General features: G+C 24.1%; 1 protein-coding gene across 1 annotated transcript in view; it reads right to left on the bottom strand.

Moving 5' to 3' along the window:
- LOC100209144 (E3 ubiquitin-protein ligase RNF123) overlaps positions 1 to 12,500 on the bottom strand; it is a 76,696-nt gene that overhangs the window by 35,159 nt on the left and 29,037 nt on the right. Inside the window, exons 9-17 of the mRNA XM_065817589.1 lie at positions 8,271 to 8,370; positions 7,376 to 7,477; positions 7,139 to 7,273; positions 6,928 to 7,020; positions 6,783 to 6,856; positions 6,338 to 6,431; positions 6,132 to 6,258; positions 4,421 to 4,488; positions 2,102 to 2,179 (exon numbers count right to left, since the gene is read on the bottom strand). Of these exons, the coding sequence (XP_065673661.1) occupies positions 2,102 to 2,179; positions 4,421 to 4,488; positions 6,132 to 6,258; positions 6,338 to 6,431; positions 6,783 to 6,856; positions 6,928 to 7,020; positions 7,139 to 7,273; positions 7,376 to 7,477; positions 8,271 to 8,370 (871 nt within the window). The remainder of the gene's footprint in view (positions 1 to 2,101; positions 2,180 to 4,420; positions 4,489 to 6,131; positions 6,259 to 6,337; positions 6,432 to 6,782; positions 6,857 to 6,927; positions 7,021 to 7,138; positions 7,274 to 7,375; positions 7,478 to 8,270; positions 8,371 to 12,500) is intronic.

The raw sequence follows: 12,500 nt of genomic DNA on the forward strand, positions 1-12,500 counted from the left end.
TATTAATAATGCAGATTTTCTATAAAAAATTGTTGACTTCATTTTAATGATTAGTGTTTATGCTGCTTATTTTAACACACACTAACTACTTTATATTAAAAAATTCTTTTCCATTATCACTGCTCTTTGTATAACAGCTAACAAATATGCACGGAAACCCCTTGGAAGATGAAGACATCAATGGTGTCCTAAGCAGGATGCCTTATATGTAACCCCATACTTTTGTTTGGGATTATATATATGATTAGTGGTCATTGTTCAGGCAAACACTGAAAAAAAACTTTTTTTTTAAATCTTGTAATATAAAAATATATATAATCTTTTATTTGACTATGCATATAAATCTATTTGTATTTGTGTCTTTCTCTTTTCTGTTATTAAATTTTTTTTTCCGATTGTCCATGTCTGGAATGAAATATGTTCCTAGACATGCTGATGAGCCCTGATATTGGGCAAAACAATCATTTGTTGATTTATATATTTATTATTGAAATATGTTATACCAGAATGGTAGAAAAGAATCTACAGCTCTATACTCTTTTAATAAAAAATAGTTTTTGTTAAAAAAGTTTCTAAGTAAAACTAAGATATGAGCTTCTCACTGCAATAGAAAGAAAATCCATATAAATCCTCCACTTAATGGCAGGAAGATCTACCCCCTCCTCCTCCTACGCACATATATATATATATATATATATTTTTTTTTTTTTTTTTTTTTTTTTTTTTTGTTATTCACCTCCTCAAGGCCGATAAAGCCACTACAGATGAGGAGGTTACTTAATAGTGGTTATAACCCTCTCTCAACTCTATAACTCCGAAACACAAACCTTGACAAACAAGGCCGCTGCGCGGAGAAACAAGTTGAGCGCGGTACTACCAGGGACGTGGTGGGGATCGAACTCGGAACCTCCCGCTTATGAAGCGAGCGCTTTACCACTACACCACTACCGCATATATATATATATATATATATATACACCACTACCGCATATATATATATATATATATATATATATATACATACATATATATATATATATATATATATATATATATATATATATATATATATATATATATATATATATATAACTACAAAATTGATAATAAACAATATAATGGAAAAAGGTATGCCAAGCAAAAAAAACAATAATTGAATTTTTGAAATTTGAAAAAAGATTTATTTCTTTTAAATAAATATATAAATAATAAAAAAGCACTAGTGCTTTTTTATTATATAAATATATAAATAATAAAAAAGCACTAGTGCTTTTTTATTATTTATATATTTATTTAAAAGAAATAAATCTTTTTTCAAATTTCAAAAATTCAATTATTGTTTTTTTTGCTTGGCATACCTTTTTCCATTATATATATATATATATATATATATATATATATATATATATACATATATATATATATATATATATATATATATATATATATATATATATATATATATATATACACACACATATATATATATATATAAATATATATACATATATATATATATGAATATATATATACATATATATATGTATATATATATGCATATATATAATATACATACATATATATATATATATATGTATATATATATATATATGTATATGTATGTATGTATATATATATAAATATGTATATATATATGTATATATATATGTATATATATATATATATATATACATACATATATATTTATATATATACATATATATATACATATATGTATATATATATATGTACATATATATACATATATATATATATATATATATATATATATATATATATATATATATATATATATATATATATATATATATATACAAATATATATACAAATATATATATACATACATACATACAGAAATTTTAGATGCATAATACTAAAACTGTCATTTTGATTGGTTATAAAATTAAAGTTCAATAGAAAATCAACATGTTCTAAAAATTTGGAGACTTGTTTACTTTGGTTAACATAGCTGCCCATAAAAGTTAATTAATTTTTATAATTAAGTCTTAAAATGTCTTGAGCCTTATATAATATTGAAAATTAAAAAAATATATGACAAAAAAATATATATTTTTTTACTGATCCTGTTGCTAAATGAAGATCTTTTAATATTTTCCTCAATTTTTCAGAAAATATAATGCGTGTAGGTCGAGTGTCCTATAAAAAAATTTTAAAACAAGTAAAAAAAACAACAATAGAAGGATGTTATAAGAATATAAATAATATAAATAATATATATATATATATATATATATATATATATATATATATATATATTATATATATATATATATATATATATATATATATATATAAGGGTGTCGCAAAAAAACAACATTTTTGAAACATATATGCTGCCACCTCCTTAATGTGTTCCATATGATAAAAAAACACGGGTTTAAAAAATTTTTGAATTCAAAATATTTTTAGGGGTCCACCAAGACCATTGAACAAATAACAAGTTCCTAAAAATATCAAAAAAAAAGTTTCTAAAATTATCTTCAAAAGTGTATCATGTTGGGTCTCAAATGAAGCATAATCATAAGAAAATTTCAAAAATGATAATTATATTATAAATAACCCTATTGAAAAAAAATATTGTAAAAAAAAACTTATTGAGATGCACTTTTTTCTTTTTTAGTTAATAAACTTCATTTTTAATGCTAATGTTTAACATATTTGTTTGTATATAATATAGTTATAATTTTTAAATTTTTTATATAATTTCACTATATAATTGAGACCCAACATGATAACTTTTGAAGACTGTTAGAGATTTTCCAAAATATTATTTAATAGTCAATAAACACTGTTAAAGATTTTCCAAAAATCTCTAGAATCTAACTTCAGAAATAAAACAGGAAATTTAGCAGCTGCATAAGAAAGTGAAAACTATGAGGTATATTAAGGCTGGACTTGAAACTGGTGAAAAGGAATAAAAGTGTCCATATTTCCACATAACATAGGGGGCTTCAGTACACACATCGACTGACTAAATATGGAGAACATGTAAGGAGTGCCGCTACATAAAAAAACAATTGTTACAAAAAAAATTGTATGGAAAAGTGTGAGCATAAAAAGTCGACAAATGTATATCTATATATGCTATAGTAGATCATCAGTCATATTTATTTTTAAAAAGAAAAAGCTGCTAAAAATTACAAAAAACAAAGTAAAAGAATGAATTTTGAAATCAAAACAAAACAAATCAAAGAAGGAGTGTAAAAAACTGATTAACCACCCATGTCAAACCTGTTTTAATGCCTGCATTTATTATTGCGCCCTTTTTAACAAATTTAGATTTTTTAAGAATAGAATTTCATACTTTCAATTATGCATAATTTACAGGACTTTGTAGCAGGGCAATAAGCATTGCACCGTTTAATTATTTAAAACATTTAACAACAGGGTTTGAATTGACATCTTTTAACTTCCAAACCTCCTTTAATAGATCAGTGTCATTTTTATACTTATGAATATTAAATGATAATAATCAATCTTTTGCCTATACTGATGTAGAATTTATTGATAGATGTATGAGCAAGATCATTGGAGCTTACATTAACTTAGTAACATGTATTTTGTTGATGTATTGGTTCAATAAAAGTAGTTTTAGTAAGGTAGATGCAGTTGTTTTTTAGTGAAATTTTAATGCTGTTTATAAAATGACCATTGTGTGTAATTAAAACAAACTTCATACTCGGTATACACCTGTAACTTATTTTTATTGCCTTTCCATTGAAAATTTTATGGAACTTGTGATTTACAGGGAAGTGTTTATCAATTTAGTTTAAAAATCTTTTTCTTATATTTGTGCTAACATTTTTGCTGGAAGGGGGATTGAACCAAATGATGCTGCATTTACTGTTCTTTGTATGAGAAAAATTTAAACTAAAACAAAAAGAAAGTTTGTAATTAAAATTGGACCTTAATAATGTGACATTATACATAAGTAGTTTTTTTAAAAAATATCTTCACTTGACCAATTCGCAGACAATCTTAATTTAATGGAATTCAAGAGTCATTTTAAAATATTAGGCAGGTGGCTTGAATCAACATGATTATAATTTAAAGAACTTCCAGGCTGGAACACAGTTTTACATTTATATATATATATATATATATATATATATATATATATATATATATATATATATATATATATATATATATATATATATATATATATATATATATATATATATATAAGTATAGATATATAATTATATATATAGAAATATAATTAATTTTATATATATATATATATATATATATATATATATATATATATATATATATATATATATATATATATATATATATATATATATATATATATATATATATATATATATATATATATATATATAAGTAAATGTATGTAAACATTCTAATTACCCATCTTGAAGTCGAGTCATCCATTTGCATTAATATCTTGCACATTTCAACTTGAATATTTTCCAAAACTAAAAATGTTGTGTTGCATACATTATGGTACAAAATTTTTGCTTTTGTGTATGCATGAGCTATTTTGGTTACACAAAAATTTTTTTTTAAAAACTTTACACTTTTTTTAAAAACTTAGAAAGTTTATTTTCACAAGCAGGGCTTGTGATGAAGCGAGCGCGATCGCGCTCCGCTCGTAAAACGCGCCCGTCAACGGTATTTTCAAACGTTCTAGGTGCGATAAACAACGCTTGCTCAGCTTATAACGAGCGTATAAAATAACACTCGTCCAATAGTTCGGGATTATTTTTTTATTTTCATAAAATATTTAAAAAAGATTTTTTATTAAAGATATTCTGTTATCAAAGCATTGATATAAAATATAAAAAGCACAACGTCGTTCTCTTTTGCACTAACGTAATGAATGAGCAGTTTGAAAATGTTAATAGTCACTAATTTCAATAATGGAATGTGCACGTGGAAACACAATGTGAATACAAAAATGCGCAAATAAAATAAGAATAGAAAATTAGAAAACCATTATAAGAAAATTGAAAATGCAGAGTATTTTTAATCTTGTTAAAATATCAAGTAAGATTTATTTGATTTATTGTTTTTAATGTTCCACACATCGTTTATAATAAAAATAAATATTAATAATAGAGTAATTTTTAAAATTAGTTTTTGTTCATAGTATAAGTTTTTTTTTTTACTATTATTTATTTTAACTCAAATTTAAAACGATTCTGTTGTTTAGAATGTTCGCAATCAAGGACATTCGAAAAGGAAACAAAGTAATGATGTCAATATTTATTAAATGGAAAGTTATTATTCTTATTTATTATTATTTCAAATTATTCTTGTGTTATTTTTTTAAGATAAAAAAACGTAATTTAAAAAAGAAATTTTAGAAAAAAATTAAATAATTAATTTGAATAGAAAATATCAAGAAATATAAAAACTATTAACCGTTAATTAAGTTTACAGCGTAACATTTTAAAATACTTATATCAAAACAACGAAGCAAAACTCAAGTCACTAAATTATACTTCAATACTAAATCAATAAGAAGTTGCGTTTTTGTTTGATATTATTTTTTTATGACATAAATAGTTAAAAATAAAATCTGACAATATACAAGAAGTTTGGAAGTATAAAAATCTACTTCGTTGAAGTAGTTTTATGAGTGTGATACTAATTCAAACATTTTTTGACGAAAGAATTATGTAACAAATAAAAAAAGATTGGAAAAAAAAAGAAGAAGCTTTTTATGAGCATTGCCTTCACGCGCGACATAACACGCTTGACAATTTTCTTCATCATAAGCCCTGCACAAGTAAAAAAAATTTTAAAAGTTAAACTTCAAATTCTCTTGGTTCAAATAACACACATAACATAATAAATGATGGATCATCAGAAACAGATCTAAGCAAAATCTGTTTCCTATGATAATAAAATAATAAAATGATAATATAATAATAAAATAAAATAATAAAAAAATAAAATAAATATGATAATATAACAATAAAATAATATTTCCTTAACATTAGCTGTTAGTGTAAACATTAAATAAATATTATTACTAGTATTTAAATTCAAAAATAATAACTTAAGTGACAAAAAATTAAAAAACTAAAAATTAAAGTGACAAAAAATGATTTACCTGTAACCCGTTTTTTGATCAGATCACAAGCATTTATGTAGCTTTCTTTTTTTCCATTACTTGATACACTTAAATTTTGAGAAGATTCCATATCGGAATCAATACTGATATTGCTTGTTGAAATCTCCTTTATTAATAAAAATAATCAAAGATTAGAATACTAAAACAAATAAAAACATCTTTTGTCTATAAATCTTTATACATACATGGTAACCTTCCCACCACACAACAGGAAAAGCTATCTTGATACCTTTATCATCAGGAGGTCTAATGTGTAACACAAATGGAAACTTGAAAAATGTTAAAAATAATAGTTAAAGCAATAATGTACTATTTTCAAAGTTTGAACTTTATGTAAAGATGCATAGCTACACGTACACATGTTATTTAAAATAAACACAAAATTAGAAAAAATGCGTTCTCTATAATAAAGTGATACTGGATTTTAAAATTCAACTTTAAGAGATTGCTCAAGACCATTAGTTATTTGACACGTCCCTAAGAATGTTTAAAAGTAACCTTATACAGAATTGATTTAACCAGTAATCTTTACCCAGCTTAAAAGTATTTAATCTGGTTCAAAAATAAGATTTAAGAATTTTTTTAAATTAAATTTGACAGAAATTTTTAAAAATATAAATGAAAAGATATAAAGCACCGCTCAGCCATATGCGACGCGAAAGATCATGCTGCAGCAAACATAAAACAACCAACAAATGCTTCAGCTAAATGTAAAAAAAAATTATTAACATCTTAATAACTCCAAAATGAAAATAATTCTATAAAGTTTACCAACCTGCTTTAAGTAGTGAGGTTGTACAGGACCAAACCAATAGCCTTTTATTAATGCCCAAATTAAATTCTCCATGCAGGGTTGAACTTCAAAATCCTATTTAAAAAAAAATTAAAATCTGATTTTCTTCAAATTTTTTTAAAATAGTATAAATATATAAAAAACAATATTTATCAAGAATATATATGTATCAAAAAAGTATTTGAGATAATACCTCAAGACATATCCATAAAAGCTCCAAAATTTGCTTTATTCCTGTTTGCATTTCAAATGGTGCTTCAATATTACATGAATCCAGCAGCATAGGAAGAATCATAGCCTCAACAATATAAGCACATGAAGGTTCTAACTAAATAAAATACACAAAAATAACACAGTTATTTAAAAAAAATTTATAACACTATTAAGAACCTGTTTAATATTATAAGTACACATAAATTTTTAAACGAACCATCATTGGGCCCAGCTGCTCAAATATATGTGATACTGTCAAGACTGTATATGAATCTTGTTTTGACAAGAAAGGTTGAGGAATTTGTGGAATCCTTGTTGGCTAACAAAAAACAACATTAATAAAAACTGTAACATTTTAAATGTTATAAAAATCAATTAAAATAAATATAGTTAAATAGAAAGAAGTTAAACTGAAAAAAGTAAACTGAAAATGTAAAAACTAAACTTAAATAGAATAAATATAAAAAACTATAACAAAAGACTTTATTAAATACAGATATTTTTTTTGTAAAAAAAAAATATTATTTTAGTCTAAATTATTAAAAATGTCATTTATATTTATTTATTTACTTATCTGTTATTTATGTTTATAATTCTTATCTGTTATTTACGTTAATAAATTTTTTTCTCAATGTTAAAAATTTTTGAGTTTAGAAAGATTTTTGAAATTTAAAGAAGTTTTTTGAAAATTTTAAAAGCCAAGAAGTTCTTTTTAAAGGTTTAAAACATTTTTTCAAATTTCAGGAAAATTTCATCAAAAAAGATTAGAACTTACTTTTAAAAAGACAAAAAAAAACAAACAATTATACTAAATTAAATTAAATCTCTTAATTATACTAACTCTAATTATAATCTTATCATTTCCTTTTATTTTATTATTTGTTTTAAATTTCATTTATAATAATTTGTTGTTGTAATTTCCCAAACTTTGAAACTATTACATCTTAATGCACCGTTTTTTCCGCCATGTTTCTCGCCTACCCCTTAAACATATACTCTTTGATGGGCTTTAAGACTATTTTGACAGAGATTAACACTGATATATAACATAACCATTTACATGATTATTATAAAAATTTTGTAAATAATAAATTAAAATAAAAGACTCTTACTGGTGGCAGCAATCTGTTAAGAGATGCAATTAATTCTTGGGCCTTTAGTAAATCATGATGGGGTTTGTCTTGCAGTGGAGCAAAACCCTCAATGTGGTATCTTTAACGATATAAAATTAACTACTTAAAAAGATTTAAATTATAAAACCTAAAATCAATGTCAATCAAAAAAACTACCAAGTTTATTTCTTAAGTAATTCATGTACACTTTTGCTTTGTACAAAAGCATTCATATATGTATGTATGTATATATATATATATATATATATATATACAGGCCTTGTTACGAGATTTCGCTGCGTAGCGAAAACGCGTAACGTATTTCTAAGTTACTCAACTCATCAAATATATTTTGCATCGTTAGAAGTTATATTGCGTCACTCGCGTCTTTTCAAGTACCGCATTGTAAATAAAGTTATTTTATTAACGTGTTAAAAATCACACAAACAGTTTGTTTTTTTCTCACTATAACAAAAGTTACAAATAAAATCTAAGTTCTTATATAAAAAATTATTTTTATTATTTTTTTCAAATATGAACTAAATTTTACTTTGAAAAAAATATTTTTTTCATGAAACGTAAAATAATGTTTGTTTATTTTCTTATGATTTTTATGTTTATTTTCTTATGATTTTGGTTTTTGGTTATTTTATTAAGTGTTAATAAATTTTTTCTTATTTAATATATGAACTCATTTTAATGTTTTTAAACAAGAAAGATTTTTTTTTGTTTATCAGTTACCGATAACATATTCGTGATCATAATTTATTTTTATAAATTAAACGAACGTCATTAAAACTTTACGTTATTGAATTAACAATAAACAAAATATCTTATTAATAAAATATTTACATCAAAATAAATCGTGCATTTTTTAAACTATTATGACTAAAAATAAATTTTATATTTAAAAGAAATTTATATATTTAATTCCTTAAGATAAAACTTAAAACACCTAATTTTTTTAACTAATTTTTAACAACAACAAAAAAATTATTTTACAAACTGTTTCTTTAACAAAAAATCTATTAGTTTACAATTGCGGTTAAATACTTACGACTTTATTTCTTCTGAATAAACGTCACGTTAACGACAATCAAAAGATAATTTAAATATTCTAAAAGATATAAGTTTTTGCGTAGCGCAAAACTGCTGAACGCGTAGGCAAATCGCGTTTTCGCAAGCAAAATGCGAGCTGCGTAGCGCTTCTTAACAAGGCCTGTATATATATATATATATATATATATATATATATATATATATATATATATATATATATATATATATATATATTTATATATATATATATATATTTATATATATATATATATATATATATACATATATATATATATATATATATATATAACAATTATGGTGTCCCAAAAATCAACATTTTTAAAAAATATATGCTGCCATCCCCTTTATGATAAAAAACACTGCGTTCTTTATGATAAAAAACACTGAACTTAAAAATTTTTTGAATGAAAAAAATTTTTAGCATCCTCCCTCTAATAATATCAACAAAAAAAAAGTTCTTCAAAAGTGTATTATGTTGGGTCTCAAATGAAGCAGAATTATATGAAAATTTAAAAAGTGATAACCTTTATAACTAAAAAATGAAAAAAAAGTGCATTTTTACCAATTTTTGACAGTAATTTTTTTGTCAATAAATTTTTTAAAATGTACTTCAAAAGTACTTTTGATAATATTAGGAACTCATTAAAAGTTGGGGGACCCTTTAAAACATTTTACATTTAAAATTTTTTTAAATCCAGAGTTTTTTTTTTTTTTTATATATAGAACACATTAATATATATATATATATATATATATATATATATATATATATATATATATATATATATATATATATATATATATATAATATATAATATATATATATATATATATATATATATATATATATATATATATATATATATATATATATATATATGGCCAATTCCATAGTTCAGTGACGCATCATGCGGAGAGATTTTTTTAAATAGAAATATTTCTAAAACTCAAAAATAATTTTTTATTACTCTAAATCAATCTTGAATTAAAATTTGATAATATAAACTAAACACAATTGTATTAACATAACACTGCTACATAGCAAAAATTAAAACATGAGTTCAGTGACGCAACGCGGAAAAAAGTGTTTTTTTATCAGCATACTTTTAAATCAAGTTTTCGCTGATATTTTAATTCTTGCTTGACTTATTAGATTTTTTTGTTGTAATTTATTCATTTGGCAATAAGGTAGTCATAAAAAAAGCCACAAACAATAAAGTTTTCATATCCTTTTATTTTACAGAAAAAAAAACTATCAGTTCAGTGACATAACGTTCAGTGACGAAACAAAAAGACGAAATTAAAATCATTTTAAAAAGTTTTGTTATTTTGTAATAAATTTTAATTATACTCAGGAGAAAATAGCATTGGAACAACGTTATCATTCTGAACATAAAAATAATGTGATTTTGATATACCTTTGATTTTTCTTGAATAACTTAAAATTGAACTGAATCCAAGTTTACTTTTTTGTTGCCTTGTATCGTTTTCTGACATGTAAATTACAGATATTTGCAAATCTTGTAATGCTAACGCAAAATCTGCTGCTGACTTGATTACGTATTGACTACTTTTAAATCTCAGGGCTGCGATTCGCTTAACAGTAGCTCCTATTCCGTCAACCACTCCTTTCCCGTGCATCGCTGCAAAGAAATGCCAGAAAAATTTTTTATGAAAACGTTTTTCAAACACAACCATCGCAGCCATAATGCTTTTGTTTTTGAACTGAAAAGTGGGATTATTGCTGAACATGTATACCTCTTTGACTTGATCAGGAATAAAGTGAAGGATTTCGTCAATATACAGTATAACGGAAGACTTAGTATGATCAGTTAAATCTGAAACTATGGCAAATGTTTTTAACTCAATGTTCCAGACTGCTAGGGTCATGAAAGAAACTTGATTTTGACTAAAATGAGCCGCTAGTAACTCATTTTGATAGAAACACCTAGCGTTTTCAGCCCAGTCAACTTGGATTACCGCAATTTCAAAATTAACACTCATCGAAACCTCCTTCGGTTTATTAAAAATTGTTGATTGGTTTTTCTTTACAAACGCGTGTTTAACGAACTTATCACGCATTGCTGATATGTGTTGGATGAGTTCTGTTACAGTAGACTTTTTTGAAATTTTTTCAATGTTTACATATGCTTTAGTTTTAGGCTTTCTCCACTCGTCCCAGGATACTTCGGAACCAAATGTATTAACAGTTTGCAAGTGTTTATGGAACTGTTTCATACCTTTGCATGCAACGCATTTGTCATAAGCGCAATCGTATGTGAACGGTTCACAAACAAAGTTATTTATCATTTCAGATCCAACTTTGATTGAAGGCGCTTGAATTGATTTTGTTAATGCATTTAAGGCAAATCGCATATTTTCATGCAAACTACAAACACAAACATTATGCGGAAATTTCGTAACTGATTTTACATTGCATGGACGAAGGTCGCAAAATTTGCTGAGTCCAATTTTTATGTGCAGATGCTTTTCCTTGAATAACTCGAAAGCTTCTTTTAGCGTATAATATAAATGACATATCTGAATATTGTTTGCTTTTCCGTCAGATAATTGAATTCAAGTGACATCTTTTTTGTTTGGTGATATTTGGGAAACTTCATCTTCATTATAAAAGTTTACAACTGCTAAAACATTGCTTTCAGAAAGACCATACAGCTTTGAACATGCTGGAGGTAGACCCGAATTATCTTTACAAGCAGAGCTACTTGAAAGAATAGAAAGAATTTCAGATTGTTTCTCCTTTGAAGTTGGTAGTGCTTTTAAAACCTTTTTCAATGCTTTTCCTCTTTGTTGAACATTTTTAAAAGATGAGCTTGGTCTTTGATATTGATTTAAAAGTTTTCTTTTTAAAGCGCGACTCTTTAAAACTCTTAATTTTGCTTTAGCAGCATAAGCTGCTTTTTTATTAGGATCGGCTTTCAATTTTTCTCGATATCTCTTAGATCTAACTCTGGACATTTCTTTCTTTTTATCAGCATTTCGAGAAACATGATTAGTTTGGTATTCTGCATAACGTTTTTTTTTACTTCTAATTTTGATTCCATTTCTTAAAAATTTACAACTTTATAAGAAAATGTTAACATAAATCCAAAAATTTACTAATATTTACTAATAGCCCTTCACAATACT

This window comes from Hydra vulgaris, chromosome 14, assembly GCF_038396675.1.
Source record: "Hydra vulgaris chromosome 14, alternate assembly HydraT2T_AEP".
Taxonomy (NCBI): Eukaryota; Metazoa; Cnidaria; class Hydrozoa; order Anthoathecata; family Hydridae; genus Hydra; species Hydra vulgaris.